This window comes from Eschrichtius robustus, chromosome 1 (assembly GCF_028021215.1).
Source record: "Eschrichtius robustus isolate mEscRob2 chromosome 1, mEscRob2.pri, whole genome shotgun sequence".
Lineage (NCBI taxonomy): Eukaryota > Metazoa > Chordata > Mammalia > Artiodactyla > Eschrichtiidae > Eschrichtius > Eschrichtius robustus.
In genome coordinates this window covers 138,739,864-138,758,933 of record NC_090824.1, presented here as the reverse complement: position 1 = coordinate 138,758,933, position 19,070 = coordinate 138,739,864, and the positions used below count along the sequence as shown (strand labels likewise).

Here is a 19,070-nt window from a genome sequence, read left to right as displayed (position 1 = left end):
GTTGGCAGTATGCTACTAGCATCTAGTAGGTGGAGGCCAGGGATATTGCTAAATGTCCTATAGCCGTCCCGTAACAGAGAATTATCTGACCCAAAATGTCAATAGTACTAAGGTTGAGAAACCTTGTTCTCCATTATCTGGCACTCACACTGTGCCAGGTGCTAATGCTGAATGCTCCTTATGCCTAATTTCATTAATCTTCCTAAGAATCTCTGAAGTGGACTTTATCTTCATTTTACAGATGAAGACAATAGAGGTTTGCAGAGTTTACGTAATTTGTCCAAGTGTCTCCAAGCCCAGATAGACCTGCCTCAGAACTCATGCACTGCTGCCTTTCACAATTTCCAGCCTTCTCTTTTTTTTTTTTAATTTATTTATTTATTTATTTATTTATTTTTGGCTGCGTTGGGCCTTCGTTGCTGCACGGGCTTTCTCTAGTTGCGGCGGGCGGGGGCTACTCTTCATTGTGGTATGCGGGCTTCTCATTGCAGTGGCTTCTCTTGTTGCACAGCACGGGCTCTAGGCGCACGGGCTTCACTAGTTGTGGCGCATGGGCTCAGTAGTTGTGGCTCACGGGCTCTAGAGCGCATGCTCAGTAGTTGTGGCACGTGGGCTTAGTTGCTCCACGGCACGTGGGATCTTCCTGGACCAGGGATCGAACCCATGTCCCCTGCATTGACAGGTGAATTCTTAACCACTGGGCCATGAGGGAAGTCCCCAGCCTTCTCTTAACAGATCATTATGCTAGCCATAGACAGTACTTACTCCCAGAAAGTAATTCCAGCCAGGGGCACGTGTAGATACTTTCATTTGTTCACATTTTAAAAGTCATAGCCCATGTAATAATAATGGGCACATAGCCCTTGTTTGTACCAGGCACTGTTATAAGGGCTTTGCTTCACATGTATGAACACACTGAATCCTCCAAACAATCATATGAGGTAGGTACTAGTACTGTTCTCTTACAGATGAGGAAACCAAGGTTTATAGAAGTGAGGTCAAAAAGCCAGTGAGGTACAGAGATAGGATATGGTTGCAAGAAGTCCAGCTTCAGTTTCTATAATTCTTAACCATTATTCTGTTTTGCCTAGTGTACCTACAAAGCCGGAGACGTGGCCGCATAAGCCACTCGGTGGATCATGACCCTTCCTTCTTCACAACCTGTTCCCCAAATACCTCGGCAGGAATTAATCTTTGCTCCCTTTGCTGCTCTTTGTAGAGCTGCCAAGACCTCAGTAGATCATGATACCAAAAGTAGGAAGATCAGAAATAAACTCCTCACCAGTTTACTAGCCCCTGAAGGCAAACCAGCATCACCCTCACTTAGTGCTTTGAAATTCTTTTTCACTGTTTGCATAAAATTTCCTTTTATTAAGTGTGGGACTCAAAAAGGTTTTCAAATAATTACTACAGTTAGTCTAAATGTAAAAAAGCTAAAAGGAAAACTGTTTGCAATTAGGATTTGCATAATTTCTTCAGCATTACCTAAGTTATCTACATTTGCAGCTAAAAGCAGAGCAGTATTTTGGATGAAACAAAATGAAATCCATTTGCCAAGCTGGCCCTGACCTTCGACACTTTTTTTTTTTTTTTATTAGTTGTTTTGTTTGTTGTTTTATACTGCAGGTTCTTATTAGGCATCAATTTTATACACATCAGTGTATATATGTCAATCCCAATCGCCCAAATCAGCACACCACCATCCCCACCCCACCGCATGTTTTCCCCCCTTGGTGTCCATATGTCCATTCTCTACATCTGTGTCTCAACTTCTGCCCTGCAAACAGGCTCATCTGTACCATTTTTCTAGGTTCCACATACATGCATTAATATACGATATTTGTTTTTCTCTTTCTGACTTACTTCACTCTGTATGACAGTCTCTAGATCCATCCACTTCTCAACAAATGACTCAATTTCGTTCCTTTTTATGGCTGAGTAATATTCCATTGTATATATGTACCACCACTTCTTTATCCATTCGACTGTTGATGGGCATTTAGGTTGCTTCCATGACCTGGCTATTGTAAATAGTGCTGCAATGAACATTCGGGTGCATGTGTCTTTTTGAATTACGGTTTTCTCTAGGTATATGCTCAGTAGTGGGATTCCTGGGTCATATGGTAATTCTATTTTTAGTTTTTTAAGGAACCTCCATATTGTTCTCCATAGTGGCTGTATCAATTTACATTCCCACCAACAGTGCAAGAGGGTTCCCTTTTCTCCACACCCTCTCCAGCATTTGTTGTTTGTAGATTTTCTGATGATGCCCATTCTAACAGGAGTGAGGTGATACCTCATTGTAGTTTTGATTTGCATTTCTCTAATAATTAGTGATGTTGAGCATCTTTTCATGTGCTTCGTGGCCGCCTGTATGTCTTCTTTGGAGAAATATCTATTTAGGTCTTCTGCCAATTTTTGGATTGGGGTGTTTGTTTCTTTAATATTGAGCTGAATGAGCTGTTTATATATTTTGGAGATTAATCCTTTGTCCGTTGATTCGTTTGCAAATATTTTCTCCCATTCTGAGGGTTGTCTTTTCGTCTTGTTTATGGTTTCCTTTGCTGTGCAAAAGCTTTGAAGTTTCATTAGGTCCCATTTGTTTATTTTTGTTTTTATTTCCATTACTCTAGGAGGTGGATCAAAAAAGATCTTGCTGTGATTTATGTCAAAGAGTGTTCTTCCTATGTTTTCCTCTAAGAGTTTTATAGTGTCCAGTCTTATATTTAGGTCTCTAATCCATTTTGAGTTTACTTTTCTGTATGGTGTTAGGGAGTATTCTAATTTCATTCTTTTACATGTAGCTATCCAGTTTTCCCAGCACCACGTATTGAAGAGACTGTCTTTTCTCCATTGTATATCTTTGCCTCCTTTGTCATAGATTAGTTGACCATAGGTGCGTGGGTTAATCTCTGGGCTTTCTATCTTGTTCCATTGATCTATGTTTCTGTTCTTGTGCCAGTACCATATTGTCTTGATTACTGTAGCTTTGTAGTAGAGTCTGAAGTCAGGGAGTCTGATTCCTCCAGCTCCATTTTTTTGCCTCAAGACTGCTTTGGCTATTCGGGGTCTTTTGTGTCTCCATACAAATTTTAAGATGATTTGTTCTAGCTCTGTAAAAAATGCCATTGGTAATTTGATAGGGATTGCATTGAATCTGTAGATTGCTTTGGGTAGTAGAGTCATTTTCACAATGTTGATTCTTCCAATCCAAGAACATGGTATATCTCTCCATCTGTTGGTATCATCTTTCATTTCTTTCATCAGTGTCTTATAGTTTTCTGCATACAGGTCTTTTGTCTCCCTAGGTAGGTTTATTCCTAGGTATTTTATTCTTTTTGTTGCAATGGTAAATGGGAGTCTTTCCATAATTTCTCTTTCAGATTTTTCATCATTAGTGTATAGGAATGCAAGAGATTTCTGTGCATTAATTTTGTATCCTGCAACTTTACCATATTCATTAATTAGCTCTAGCAGTTTTCTGGTGGCAGTTTTAGGATTCTCTATGTATAGTATCATGTCATCCGCAAACAGTGACAGTTTTACTTCTTCTTTTCCAATTTGTATTCCTTTTATTTCTTTTTCTTCTCTGATTGCCATGGCTAGGACTTCCAGAACTATGTTGAATAATAGTGGTGAGAGTGGACATCCTTGTCTCGTTCCTGATCTTAGAGGAAATGCTTTCAGTTTTTCACCATTGAGAATGATGTTTGCTGTGGGTTTGTCATATATGGCCTTTATTATGTTGAGGTAGGTTCCCTCAATGCCCACTTTCTGGAGAGTTTTTATCATAAATGGGTGTTGAATTTTGTCGAAAGCTTTTTCTGCATCTATTGAGATGATCATATGGTTTTTATTCTTCAATTTGTTAATATGGTGTATCACATTGATTGATTTGCGTATATTGAAGAATCCTTGCATCCCTGGGATAAATCCCACTTGATCGTGGTGTATGATCCTTTTAATGTGTTGTTGGATTCTGTTTGCTAGTATTTTGTTGAGGATTTTTGCATCTATATTCATCAGTGATATTGGTCTGTAATTTTCTTTTTTTGTAGTGTCTTTGTCTGGTTTTGGTATCAGGGTGATGGTGGCCTCATAGAATGAGTTTGGGAGTGTTCCTTCCTCTGCAATTTTTTGGGAAGAGTTTGAAAAGTATGGGTGTTAGCTCTTCTCTAAATGTTTGATGGAATTCACCTGTGAAGCCATCTGGTCCTGGACTTTTGTTTGTTGGAAGATTTTTAATCACAGTTTCAATTTCATTAGTTGTGATTGGTCTGTTCATATTTTCTGTTTCTTCCTGGTTCAGTCTTGGAAGGTTATACCTTTCTAAGAATTTGTCCATTTCTTCCAGGTTGTCCATTTTATTGGCATAAAGTTGCTTGTAGTAGACTCTTAGGATGCTTTGTATTTCTGCAGTGTCTGTTGTAACTTCTCCTTTTTCATTTCTGATTTTATTGATTTGAGTCCTCTCCCTCTTTTTCTTGATGAGTCTGGCTAATGGCTTATCAATTTTGTTTATCTTCTCAAAGAACCAACTTTTAGTTTTATTGATCTTTGCTATTGTTTTCTTTGTTTCTATTTCATTTATTTCTGCTCTGATCTTTATGATTTCTTTCCTTCTGCTAACTTTGGGTTTTGTTTGTTCTTCTTTCTCTAGTTTCTTTAGGTGTAAGGTTAGATTGTTTATTTGAGATTTTTCTTGTTTCTTGAGGTAGGCTTGTATAGCTATAAACTTCCCTCTTAGAACTGCTTTCGCTGCATCCCATAGGTTTTGGGTCGTCGTGTTTTCATTGTCATTTGTCTCTAGGTATTTTTTTATTTCCTCTTTGATTTCTTCAGTGATTTCTTGGTTATTTAGTAACGTATTGTTTAGCCTCCATGTGTTTGTCTTTTTTACATTTTTTTCCCTGTAATTCATTTCTAATCTCATAGCGTTGTGGTCAGAAAAGATGCTTGATATGATTTCAATTTTCTTAAATTTACTGAGGCTTGATTTGTGACCCAAGATGTGATCTATCCTGGAGAATGTTCCGTGCGCACTTGAGAAGAACGTGTAATCTGCTGTTTTTGGATGGAATGTCCTATATATATCAATTAAATCTATCTGGTCTATTGTGTCATTTAAAGCTTCTGTTTCCTTATTTATTTTCATTTTGGATGATCTGTCCATTGGTGTAAGTGAGGTGTTAAAGTCCCCCACTATGATTGTGTTACTGTCAATTTCCTCTTTTATAGCTGTTAGCAGTTGCCTTATGTATTGAGGTGCTCCAATGTTGGGTGCATATATATTTATAATTGTTATATCTTCTTCTTGGATTGATCCCTTGATCATTATGTAGTGTCCTTCCTTGTCTCTTGTAACATTCTTTATTTTAAAGTCTATTTTATCTGATATGAGTATAGCTACTCCAGCTTTCTTTTGACTTCCATTTGCATGGAATATCTTTTTCCATCCCCTCACTTTCAGTCTGTATGTGTCCCTAGGTCTAAAGTGAGTCTCTTGTAGACAGCATATATATGGGTCTTGTTTTTGTATCCATTCAGCCAGTCTATGTCTTTTGGTTGGGGCATTTAATCCATTCACGTTTAAGGTAATTATCGATATGTATGTTCCTATGACCATTTTCTTAATTGTTTTGGGTTTGTTTTTGTAGGTCCTTTACTTCTCTTGTGTTTCCCACTTAGAGAAGTTCCTTTAGCATTTGTTGTAGAGCTGGTTTGGTGGTGCTGAATTCTCTTAGCTTTTGCTTGTCTGTAAAGCTTTTGATTTCTCCATCAAATCTAAATGAGATCCTTGCCGGGTAGAGTAATCTTGGTTGTAGGTTCTTCCCTTTCATCACTTTAAGTATATCATGCCACTCCCTTCTGGCTTGCAGAGTTTCTGCTGAGAAATCAGCTGTTAACCTTATGGGAGTTCCCTTGTATGTTATTTGTCGTTTTTCCCTTGCTGCTTTCAATAATTTTTCTGTTTCCTTAATTTTTGCCACTTTGATTACTATGTGTGTCGGCGTGTTTCTCCTTGGGTTTATCCTGTATGGGACTCTCTGCGCTTCCTGGACTTGGGTGGCTATTTCCTTTCCCATGTTAGGGAAGTTTTCGACTATAACCTCTTCAAATATTTTCTCGGGTCCTTTCTCTCTCTCTTCACCTTCTGGGACCCCTATAATGCGAATGTTGTTGCGTTTAATGTTGTCCCAGAGGTCTCTTAGGCTGTCTTCATTTCTTTTCATTCTTTTTTCTTTAGTCTGTTCCGCAGCAGTGAATTCCACCATTCTGTCTTCCAGGTCACTTATCCGTTCTTCTGCCTCAGTTATTCTGCTATTGATTCCTTCTAGTGTAGTTTTCATTTCAGTTATTGTATTGGTCATCTCTGTTTGTTTGTTTTTTAATTCTTCTAGGTCTTTGTTAATCATTTCTTGCATCTTCTCAATCTTTGCCTCCATTCTTATTCCGAGGTCCTGGATCATCTTCACTATCATTATTCTGAATTCTTTTTCTGGAAGGTTGCCTATCTCCACTTCATTTAGTTGTTTTTCTGGGGTTTTTTCTTGTTCCTTCATCTGGTACATAGCCCTCTGCCTTTTCATTTTGTCTATCTTTCTGTAACTGTGGTTTTTGGTCCACAGGCTGCAGGATTGTAGTTTTTCTTGCTTCTGCTGTCTGCCCTCTGGTGGTTGAGGCTATCTAAGAGGCTTGATGGGAGGCTCTGGTGGTGGGTAGAGCTGACTGTTGCTGTGGCAGTCAGAGCTCAGTAAAACTTTAATCCACTTGACTGTTGATGGGTGGGGCTGGGTTCCCTCCCTGTTGGTTGTTTGGCCTGAGGCAACCCAACACTGGAGCCTACCTGGGCTCTTTGGTGGGGTTAATGGCAGACTCTGGGAGGGCTCACGCCAAGGAGCACTTCCCAGAACCTCCGCTGCCAGTGTCCTTGTCCCCACGGTGAAACAGAGCCACCCCCCGCCTCTGCAGGAGACCCCCCAACACCAGCAGGTAGGTCTGGTTCAGTCTCCCCCAGGGTCACTGCTCCCTCCCCTGGGTCCCGATGCGCACACTACTTTGTGTGTGCCCTCCAAGAGTGGGGTCTCTGTTTCCCCCAGTCCTGTCAAAGTCCTGCAATCAATTCCCACTAGGCTTCAAAGTCTGATTCTCTAGGAATTCCTCCTCCCGTTGCCGGACCCCCAGGTTGGGAAGCCTGACATGGGGCTCGAACCTTCACTCCAGTGGGTGGACTTCTGTGGTATAAGTGTTCCCCAGTCTGTGAGTCACCCACCCAGCAGTTATGGGATTAGATTTTACTCTGATTGCGCCCCTCCTACCGTCTCACTGTGGCTTCTCCTCTGTCCTTGGACGTGGGGTATCCTCCTTGGTGAAGTCCAGGGTCTTCCTGTCAATGATTGTCCAGCAGAGAGTTGTGATTCTGGTGCTCTCACAAGAGGGAGTGAGAGCACGTCCTTCTACTCCGCCATCTTGGTTAATCCCCCTCCCCTTTATTTCTGAAGGATACTTCTGCTGTACATAGAATTCTGGATTGATGGCTCTTTTCTTTTAGCACTTGAAAAACATTGTTCCACTTCTTTCTGATCTCTATGGTTTCTGATAAGAAATCCACTGTCATTACAATTGTTTTTCCCATGTAGGTAAGGAGTTGTTTCTCTTTAGAAGCTTTCAAGGTTTTTTCTTTGTCTTTAGTTTACAGAAATTGGACTATGATGTGTTTTGGCATAAATTTCCATGGGTTTTTCCCATTTAGAATTTTCTCAGCTTCTTGAATTCATATATTTATAGGTTCGTTTGTTTACAAAATTTGGGAAGTTTTCAGTGATTATTTCTTTGAATACTTTTCTCAGCTCTACCCTCTTTCTCCTCTCCTATGGGACTATGGTCACATGATCTTTTTTAGTTCATTTTCTCTCCATTATTCAGTTTCTGTAATTTCTATGTTATACCTTGTCATCCACAGATTCTTTCTTCTATTCTCTCCATTCTGTTATTGAGCACATCCAATGAATTTTTTTAACCAATTGTTGGATTATTTTAGTTCCAAAATCTTCATTTGGCTTTTCTTTGTATCTTCTTTTGTTGTTGTTGTTGAGACTTTTTTCTGGCTGACATTTTTCTTTTTTTTTTCATTTGTTTCAAGCCTGTTTGTAATTGCTTGTTGAGGCATTTTTATGATGCCTGCTTTAAAATCTCTGTCAGATAATTCTAACATCTGTGTCATCTGTGTTGGTGTTGGTTAGTTGTCTTTCCTCATTCCATTTGAGGTCTTCCTGGTTCTTGGTGTAAATAATTTCCAATTGAAAATTGTATATTTTGGGTATTAAGTTGTAAGACTCTGAATGTTATTTAAATCTTGTGTTTTAGCAGACCTTCTCTGACACCATTCCATTAGGTGTAGGACGCCATTGATTCACAGCCATCAGCTGGGGGTGGACGTACAGGTTTTCCACACTGCCTCTGCTGGAACCTAATGTGGCATGGGCTTCTTGGTACTGCTGGTGGGTAGTGGGGGAACCTCATCACCATCAGATGGGGGTGAAAGTCCAGGCTCCCCATATGTTCTCCCTTTGGTAAGGGTGGAATCCTCATTACCATCCAGAAGGGTTGAAGTGCTGACTCCACACCACCTGGCAGTGGGGGAGGGGTAGAGAGTGACTCATGGCAGCCTGGCAAGGATGAAGTCTCAGCTCCCCACTCGGCCTCTGCTAGAAGAGTGGTGGGAGGGCTACAGTTTGTTCTGTGAGTGTGGCTGGAATAGAACAGTTGTTTTCTAAGCAGTGGCTCTCTGGCTAAGCTGCCCCTCTCCTGGTGTTCTGACTAGAGAGAGCATGATTTTTTTGACAGCCTCCATTATTTCCAGACTGTAACCTTCTCTAGCATCTACTCTGGGGTTTGTGTGGCAAAGAGGAACCCAGGGCGCCTACCACCAGGTTGTGCCTCAAGTCCTGAGGTTTCTAGCCAGTCTGCCTTCTTCTCTCCACCTTTCAGTCTTCCCATGTTGTTTTATATGTAATGTCCAGGGGTTTTAGTTGTAGTTAGTAGAAAGGGTAGCAGAGAGGATGTGTACTCTGTCTTCCTGCAAGCAGAAGTCTCGAGATGTGTTGATGAAATTTAACATGACTCTACCAAAATAGCTCCAGTGGTTTTGATGTATAAAATTAAATGTAGCCAGACAAAGACAAATATCACGACATCACTTATACGTAGAATCTAAAAAAAAAAATACAAATGAACTTATTTACAAAACAGAAATAGAGACACAGAAAACAAATTTATGGTTACCAAAGGGGAAAGGGGGGATAAATTAGGAGTCTGGGATTAACAGATACACACTACTGTATATAAAATAGATAAACAACAGGGACCTACTGTATAGCACAGGGAAATATATGCAATATCTCGTAATAACCTATAATGGAAAAGAATCTGAAAAAGAATATATATATATACACATACATGTATGTATAACTGAACCACCTTGCTGTACACCTGGAACATTGCACATCAACTATACATCAATTTTAAAAATTAAATATAAACCATACTCTCAAAGGTATGTATGCATCAACAAAGAAGGATGGTATTTTTTTAGAAAAATAACTTTTGGGAGGGGAAACTGTGTTCAAGGAAATTACACAAAGAAAAATTTTACATTTTGTGTAAAATGTGTTACCAGATTCAAGGAGAGAAGGCTTTAGTCTTGAGTTTCTTGCTAGTTGATGGGAAAATTTGGCCGTTTTTTATCTTAGAGAGGAAAAAATCTATATATTTTTTTGAGAATAAGTAGCCATAACCCTCCACCTTACCAATGAAGTTCTCTAGAATCCTCTAGAAAATTATCCGCCGATGTTTAAGCTTACTTAGCAAACATCCCTGCCTGTCCTGGGATTCTAAACGTGAGCTTCTGTTCCAGGTCGCCTGAACTGGTGGTCCACCGTGTGCACGAGCTGTAAACGGCTTCTTCCTTTGGCCACGACAGGGGACGGGAACTGCCTTTTACACGCTGCCTCACTGGGTAAGCCCCACAGTGTAGACAGAGGGTGGCAGTGCCCAGGCCTGCTCTGTGCGTCATTAAAGGACAATCATATACTAAGTAGAGCCACATGCATCACTGTCATCTGGAAGAGTCCCCAAGGGATGGAGCCAACAATCCCTGCCCTTCTTGTCAAGCAGCTGGCAGGCTTGGTGGGGACATAGAGCACACACGAGAAAAGACCTGTCCTGATAGAAGGAGGCCTGAGCAGAGCTGCAGGGATGGGCATTAGACATCATTATCTAGAGCATTCAAAGAGGACTTCCTGGAGGAGGTGAGATTTTACTGAGACTTGAAGAACTTGAAAGACTATGAAAAAGGACCTTCCAGGCAGGGAGACCACATAGATAAAGCAGAAAGGCAGAAATTAACATGGTGTTTGCGGTCGGGGCTAAGCCCTGTTGGGCTGAAGCAGGAAGTCTGGGGAGCAGTGCATGAGGTTGGGTAGGTCTGGGGCCACCACACTGACTGCAACTGATGCACTCAGACTGACAAAAAGACAGACATAGGTACTGCTTGGGTAAATAACACGGCACAGTCAGAATACACCTCAGAGAGGTCAGCAACCTCCTCCAACGGAGATGTGAGCTTCCTGGTTACAAAAAGCGACACCAGCAAATGCACAAGTGTGGGTGGCAATATTTGGATGATGGAAGGTCACAGTAGACTTTCTGGAAGCTCACTTAACCCCTCTGGACCCAGGCTTACAACACAGGCAGAACTGGATTTGTGCCGGAGACCCCAGTATCAGTGCCAGTGGCGCCTTATCAGTCCTGCAGTATGAAGGCCCTCTCCAGGGATGGGCCCCTCCGACAAGGGTATGGTCCTTGTTGGTCAAACTCGCCTCCCCAGGTAAACATGACCTTAACCTGATGCTGTGTCCCAGAGCAAGGACACCCCAGTCCTCCCTTCAGACCTGTAGTGAGGCCTGTTCTGTAAGAGGTGGACTGAGATGAGCCTGAAAAGTCTTAGAGGGAAATGAGGGGACCTGGAAAGGGCCCCGAGATGCCCAGAGGAGGATGGAGCCCAAGAGCAAAGGGAACATCCCACATTCCATGGGCTTGACAAGGGGTGATGGGGAAGACAAGGGTACCCACCCACCTCCTCCCTTTCAAAACTAATGCATTTCTGTCTGTTGACTCCACATTCATCATAGTAAAATAACAATCAGCAATCCCACTGCCCAGCGATGGCTGCTTTTAACATTTTGGTATATTGTCTTCCACACTTTTGTCTATTCTTCCAGTGAAATTAGGATCTCACGGTGTTCACAGTTTGGAATCCAACATTTTTCCCTTAAAATTGTATTGAGAATTTTCCATGCTGTTCTTCAAAAACATATTTTTGCTAGTTGTGTCCTATTCCATCATAATGTATTCACTATCTCCCTCTTATGGAACTTATTTCACCTTGTTCTGTATAAAACCTGGAGAAGGAAAATGAAAAAAGAGATCTCTCCTCTGTGTCAACCAGCAGCCTTTTTGGAAAGTTTCAGGCATGGAAATGCCTTTGTCCTTCTGAAAATGCAGCATGCAGAGGCACTGTCCCCGGCATGACCATGGGTGGATAAGGCCACAAACCAGATGGCCACATGCCACTGTGGTCCTGTCTGATGGCATGTGTTTCCCCATGAGCACAGCAAGCCCTCCAGGTCTGCCTGGGAAGAGAAAGCCTCCTGCAGGTGGCCCTCACTCCAGCTGCAAGAGAGGCTGGGCCAAGACTGAGCCTGGAACTCGTGGCCTGTTGGTTCTTTTCTCCCAGTACTTTGTTCCCCTTTTGTACTCAAATTGCTGAACCCCACAGGAGCAGGACTGCCCGAAGTGGCCATGCCACACTCACCAGCAGTGCTTACTGGACCTGCTGACCAGCCCTGGCACTGACCTAGGGTGTGGGGCACCCATAGGAATGATGGTAATCCTGGAGTCAGGCTTGTGGGCAAACATGTATGGGACAAGGAGACCGTTTTTGCAAGAGAGACCCAAACAAGGAGCCATGGCCTGTAGACTGGACCTGGGACTTGCCCTGCCTGGGAGGAGGCTGCAGGCAGGTCTGAGGGATGAGAAAGCTCGGCTCAGCCTGTTCATAAAAGGAGTGTTGATAGCCACCTCCCTCTGTCTGTGCTGCAGAAAAAGACCAAAGCCTCCCTGGACAGAAAGCCCACAGCCGCCCAAGGTTATCTGTGTGTCTTTGCACTAAAGGATGTACAGCCAGTTTGGGCTTTTGATCATCAGTCAGTGCGGGTCACTGCTCTCTGAAAGCTCTCCAGGGGGTCCCAGCTCACTTCAAGTCCACCTTTCCAGTCTCCACCTCTTCCCCTCCATCCCAGCTCCAGTCACCTTTCCCTCCCTAGTATGCCACGTGGGCCTCCTCGGGGCCAGCCCTGGCCTTTTCCTGTGACTCAGCCCCATCTTTCACCACTCAAGTCTTTGCTCCAATGTCTCCACTCACGCCGTGACCAAACCACCCACCACTCTGCCCTCTTGGCCTGCTTCATCCCCCTGACAGTTCTGCTGCCCACAACATAGGGTGTTACATGCTAATTCGATGCCTGCCTCTCCTCCCCTCAGCGTGGGCTCCGTGAGGTTTTAGGAATTTAGTCTGTCCTGGTTGCTGCTGTGGATATTCCCAGCACTTAGAATGGCGCCTCACCCCTACTGTGAAATAAGTATGGAATTAAGTGGAATTAATGGTATTCAATTAAACAAATGAATGAATGAATGAATTCCCCCACTCTCTCCCTGTAGCCAGAGCTGCATCTCTCTTCCACGATGTTTCTTCCATTGGCTGGGTTTCTTGGCCACTTCTGAGCTGCGCCAAAGGCGTACTCAGAGATGCTGGTTTGTCTTTATTGACCCCTGGGCACCCAGCACAGGCCGGGAGGGGCACTTCCTTCAGAAGCAGGTGCTCTCCGCGGGCCCCAGATGTGTGCTGAGATGCCTCAGGGCTACAGACATCAGATGCGGCAGACCCCCGACGAAGCCGGAGTCTGACTGCCATCCTGGCTCTGGGCCCTGTGTGAGGACACATCACCGATTGTCTCCACAGGCTCTCTCCCACTCGAACACAAGGCCCGGACCACAAACATTATACCCCTCAGAGCAAACCTGAGAGGTTGAGGGCAGCCTGCCAAGGGCCCCTGAGACAGGCAGCGCTTAGCGAAACTGTTGTTGCTCTAAGGAGGGGCCGTGCTCCTTCACCGCTGCCTGCATCCACGGGAAACGTCACAAGGGAGCACAGAGGGCAGCTGCTTGCTAATCGTGAGACCTGAACAGCTGGCTACTGAGTTAATCTCCTCACACAGCTGCGGGGGCCCAGGCTGGAAGGTGGTGGTGGTCTCAGCGCCAGCTGGCCTGCCCGCCCCCCCTCACGTCCCTCCTCTCTCCTCTGCTCCTCACGGGCCTCCTGGCTGCAGGAATGTGGGGGTTTCACGACCGGGACCTGGTTTTGCGGAAAGCTCTCTACACCATGATGAGGACGGGGGCCGAGAGGGAGGCCCTGAAGCGAAGATGGAGGTGGCAGCAGACGCAGCAGAACAAGGAGGTAGGTACCTGTCGGCGTGGCAGAGCCGGGACCACGCCGCACGTGGCCAAAGCCAGGGCGGGGTCCGGATCTGGGCCTCGAGGCCAAGTCTGTCTTGTGAGATCAGCAGCAATGGCTCCATCCCCCACTCAGACCCGCTAAAGAGGAGCCCATTGCAACAGTCAGGCCCTGCCCACAGCGACCAGACATCCATTTCCCCTGCCCGTCCTGGTGTAATTATGAAAACCAATCGCCTTCACTGGCAAGGCTGTCCCGACCTGAATGGTGAATTAGATGGTCACCCGTCAGGTCACTGCTGGTGCAGCCACAGACTGGCCCTGGCATGGCCCACGGCCCCAGCCCCAGTGTGTGTGCTCAGTCCAAAGGGAATCCTCATCCCTGAACCTCGGGAAGCACTGGCCCTTTGCTGGCCTGGAAGCCCTTGAAGATGGGTCTGCCCCGGTCCCTGCACACGTGTCAGTGGTCGGCGCCCCGCCCGGTGTGCGTACAGGTTACACTGGTCGTTCTCACCCCTGGGAATGACCCCTATTGCTGGGTGGACTCCCAACGGCATGGAGGTTGGAGATTGGGGGTTCTGAACAAATTCTGTCAGAGCAAATGGGGATGGTCCTCGGCCACTAACAGGTGCCCCAGGCCCAGGGCCTGGTCAGGCTCTCAACCAGGCTCACCTGGGTGGAGGGTAAGGGGTGGCCGCCACCTCCTGAGCTCGCCCCCCTTTGTGCCAGTCAGGGCTGGTGTACACGGAGGAGGAGTGGGAGCGGGAGTGGACAGAGCTACTGAAGCTGGCCTCCAGCGAGCCGCGCACACACTTCAGCAAGAACGGCGGCTCGGGCGGGGGGTAAGTGCTGCCCCGGCCGTGCCCCCACCCCCAGCGGCACGGGAAGTTGGGGGGGATGCGGGACCCCCAAGCTGGGAGCAACATGAGGAGGACTCCCGCCTTCAGACCTTAGATTCTACCAAGGATGCAGGGCAGGTGGTGGGGGACAGCAGGACCCTGCCAGATGTTTGGAGGAAAGTGTGCACCGTCCTCATGTGCATCTCATGAGCTCACATGTGCCCCCCAACACCACAGCAGGGAGGGACTTACCGCCCAGCCAGCCTGGGGAGGGCCCACACTGCCCACGCACTCACCAGGCTCTGAAGCCTCAGGCTGCTGATTTGGGTTTTTTCATCTGAACATCTAATTTCTGGCTTTAAGAAGTCACAGTGAAACAGAAGATGGTTAGGCGAGCCCAGTGTCTCCCAGATGGGCTCCAGGGACATCCTGCACGTTCCTGGCACCCAGGCTCTACTGCTCTGCACACGTGGGCAGCGGCTGTTCTTCCTGCAGACACGGCTGGACCGTCCCCATGTGGGAATGAAGGTGCAGCCAACAGGGCAGCTACAGCCCCTTTGGCCCCAGCTTTTTGAAACCGAAGGCCAGGTTGTCACCCCACAGAAAGAGTCTCAGCCAAACACAAGAGAGGATGCTTGTTGACAGCGGGGAGACCCAAGAAAGGATCAGAGGCTCTAGACAGCCCCTGCCGGCAGTGCATCCCAGGCCCCACCCTGCCCCCATGCATCTCTGCATCTGGGTCCTCAGCCCCTGCAGCAGGACCTAGCACTTTCCAGGCCGGCACCAGACAGAGGCCCTTCAAAGACAAGGCTTAGAGATGATAAAGAAGCCCGATTTTAAATGGTCCCAGGGGCTCCAATCCTCCCCCACCCCATGCCTTCCCAAGCCAGGGCGCAGGGTTTTTTTGTTTTGTTTGTTTGTTTGTTTTTAACATCTTTATTGGAGTATAATTGCTTTACAATGGTGTGTTAGTTTCTGCTTTATAACAAAGTGAATCAGTTATACATATACATATATCCCCATATCTCTTCCCTCTTGCGTCTCCCTCCCACCCTCCCTATCCCACCCCTCTAGGTGGTCACAAAGCACCGAGCTGATCTCCCTGTGCTATGCGGCTGTTTCCCACTAGCTATCTATTTTACGTTTGCTAGTGTATATATGTCCATGCCACTCTCTCACTTTGTCACAGCTTACCCTTCCCCCTCCCCGTACCCTCAAGTCCATTCTCTAGTAGGTCTGCGTCTTTCTTCCCATCTTGCCCCTAGGTTCTTCATGACCATTTTCTTTTTTTTTTAGATTCCATATATATGTGCTAGCATACGGTATTTGTTTTTCTCTTTCTGACTTACTTCACTCTGTATGACAGACTCTAGGTCCATCCACCTCACTACAAATAACTCAATTTTGTTTCTTTTTATGGCTGAGTAATATTCCATTGTATATATGTGGAGGACACAGGGTTTTCTGGCCCAATAACTGCAGCCTGCAGGGCTGTGTGTGGGCTCCGGATGGTCACCTGGACCCACAGCAGCAGGTTGATCCCAGACGCAGGTGGGGAGCTTCTAGAACCAAGGCTGTTTTGGTTCTGACACGTTACTATGGTAACATTTGAGCTCTGTGAGAGAGACCTCACAGAGGCTTTTAGTCACTCTCACGGGACCTCCCCACATCTTCCTCCTCCTTGGAGAGCTCTTATGCGGTCACACCACAGAGAACAGGACTGTTTCCTCCTTCCAGGAGGTGTACCCCTGCTGGGGGGGTCCACCTCCTCTTGGGGTGCAAAAGGCCAAAAGAGAGACTTTTCTTGAGCAAGTTGTCAGCATCTCTGCATTTTGCCTCTGTCTTCTCTTGGGGAGGGGAAGAGGGTCCCCTCCTCATGTTGAGCTGAGGGATGGAGAGCATCCCTGGGGCTCCAGGGTTGTGGAGACTGAGCGTGAATCCTGGGAGGAGGCCTCGGCCACGCTGTCTTCAGGACTCTGCCTATGAGGGAGAAGCCCAGAGGTCAGGTCTGAAGGGTGGGCGCAGCCATTGGCTTGGGGCACCACCACCTCTGTCCAGGGAATGGAGGGCAGAGACCCTCAGCTGGGGGGAGGTCTGAAGACCTGCAAAAGCACGTCCTTGGAAATGGAGTCAGCATTAGGACCTCCCCCAAGCCCAGCGGGCACCCAAAGAAGGAGAGCCAAGATGGCCTTGGCTGCCCTCTGGCTTCTCCTGTCTGGCCTGCACTGGCCCCTCAGGGGTCACAGGTGCTGCCAGAGAACGGGGAAGAGGTGAAGTGAGAAACAGAGAAGAACCGGCTAGGCCTGCAGTGGGCTCGGCTCAGGGCTGATGAGATAGCCCCCTGAACAGAACTAGGAAAATTGACCAGAAAGGCCACACAGATTTCCCAGAGTTTATCCTGAAGAAAGGAGAGAGCTGGGCAAATGAGTGCATTTGCAGGTACAATGGCGAGAAAAACTACAGTGGCTTTCCTCGTGTTCCCCCTACGCCCTGGGAACCTGGCCCCCGTGGTGAGTGACAAGTAAAAGCACTGCTCCTGCCCAGCCAGCCCCTGGCCGCCTGGCCCTGGGACAGATGGAGACAGAGGCCACACTGCGGCTTCCAGCATGGACACTGGCCCAGTATCATTTTTTTTCCAGTAAGCAACCAGGTTAAGTATCTGAAGAGGCCGGAAGGGACCAAGGGCCAGACACAGGGATGCGCTTGGCCTGCTTCCTGCCTTCCTCCTGCACGACTCGCAGTGGCCGGTCCCCAGGCTCACTGGCCAAGCCCCAGCAGGAGACCCTGGAGGCAGGGAGGCCTGTCCACGACTTGCCCACGGAGAAGGGTGGAGGCCAGGCTGGGGTCCGGGCAGGGCGGGCCACCAGCCAGAGAGCCACCGTGGACAGGCTGCTTAGGACTGGTGACCACAGAGCAGGACGCCCTCCAAGACCTCAGGAAGGCAAGGCCAGTGTGAGCTCCCTGCTGAGTTCAGATGCGTGAGAAAGATGGGATGGCACCTGCACCCGCAGACGCGGCAAACATGGTGAGAGCCGAGGCAGGCAGAGGCGGGGGCTTCCACGCAGGCGCACTCAGAACTACAGGACCCGTTCTCTCTGCTGCTCCTACTTGCAAATCAAAACGTCTCCGTTTCTCTGTGGCTAAAACGAGAAATCAGATGTTCTGTGCTGCCGCTCCTCCAGAGACCCTCTGAGGCATGACGTGTGAAGTGTGATCTCCTCCACACTGCTGCTGGGGTTTACAGCCCCTCCACCAAAGGTGAACTAGGCTCGCTCATCACCAGGGCTGCTAGTGGGGCCATGGGGAAGAGGGCTGCTCCCCAGAAGGAAAAGGAAGACACGGAGGAGAGAAGAAAATAAGTCCACCCTAAGTCATGCAGGTCTGCAGGGAAAGCAGTGCTGAGGTGAAGTTGCCCATCCCCGGCTGGCACGTGCAGCGCTGGCCCGCACGCCGGACACTGGGGGAAGAGGGTGAGTGTGCAACGGGAGGAATCCATTACTTGCTCCAAAACTGGTAAAATCTCTGAAAGCAGTTAGTTAGTGGTGGCCTCTGGGTGCTTCATCTGGTTTCAAGGCAACTGAGAACTAGGAAGGGGGATGCCTGGTGGACCCCGACCAGAGACCCAGACTCAGATGACCTGGATTAGAGTCCCAGGCTGGGCGTGTGATCTCAGGCCCGTCTCCCAAGCTCTCTGAGCGTCCGTGTTGTTCAGATGTAAAATGCACTTGGTAATAACGTCCCTGCCAGGCTGTATCAGTTTTTGATGGTTGTGGAGTAAACCACACCAGAACTGGGTGGCTTAAAGCAGACCCACTGGATTTGCTCGTATTCTGGGGGTCGGCAGTCTGGTCTGGAATTGCCTGGAGCTGCTCCTGGGGCTGCAGCATCTGGCAGTTGGTGTGGGTGGGGCTGCATAGTCCAGGATGGCCTGGTTCACAGCTCTGGCTCTCGCTGGGCCTCTGTCCAGATGGGCCTTCATCCTTGAGAAGACTCAGGCTCCTTACAATATGGATCAGAGCAGGAGGAGGAGGCAGCCCCCACTGTGGAGGTGCGGCTCAACTCTCCGCTTGCATAGTGTTTACTAATGTCCCACTTGCCAAAGCAAGTCCCATGGCTGAGCCAGCCTCTGGGCAGAGAAAGAGACTCCATCCTTAATAAGAGGAGGGGCAAAGTCACATTGCAAATAGACAAGTACACAGCAGTAAGAAGGCTCTGTGGCCATGAAAGCAATCAGCCACATTCTCTGATGCTGTTGGGATGGGGCAGTGAAATCATGGGTTTGAAAGTGTTTGGAAAGAAGTTTTTACAACTGCAAAAATAATGTTTATTAAGACATTGTCACACTCAGCCTGTGAGTTGGCCTGCTGGCTGCCTATATGGTATGTTGTAAAGGCCCATCCCAAATACTTGAAATGTGTTCCTTCTTCCTGACTTTCCACTGGTTCATCTCACTGTCCATAGTGTAGTGGTTATCACATTCGCCTCACACTCACTCATCTCAGTGTCTGATATTCCACCCTTAGAAATTCATTCCTTTGAGTCTTGAAAACGTTGGAGCTTTTAGGAGCTTTCAGGAGTCTCTGACTGTAGTGCAGATCCTTTCCGTGAGCTTATATGTCAGGGTTACTGCACTGTATACTCTGCAGCCTGACCTCCAGA

The 19,070-nt window shown here is 47.0% G+C and overlaps 1 protein-coding gene across 2 annotated transcripts in view; it reads left to right on the top strand.

Annotated features, from left to right (window-relative positions):
* Positions 1-19,070, top strand: part of LOC137760254 (OTU domain-containing protein 7A) — a 176,492-nt gene that overhangs the window by 116,619 nt on the left and 40,803 nt on the right. The window contains exons 4-6 of one of the 2 annotated variants that reach the window (XM_068537405.1): positions 9,917-10,018; positions 13,449-13,576; positions 14,323-14,414. In XM_068537405.1, the coding sequence (XP_068393506.1) occupies positions 9,917-10,018; positions 13,449-13,576; positions 14,323-14,414 (322 nt within the window). Of the gene's footprint in view, positions 1-9,916; positions 10,019-13,448; positions 13,577-14,301; positions 14,415-19,070 lie in introns of both variants that reach the window. The other variant, XM_068537397.1, reaches the window with a different exon arrangement.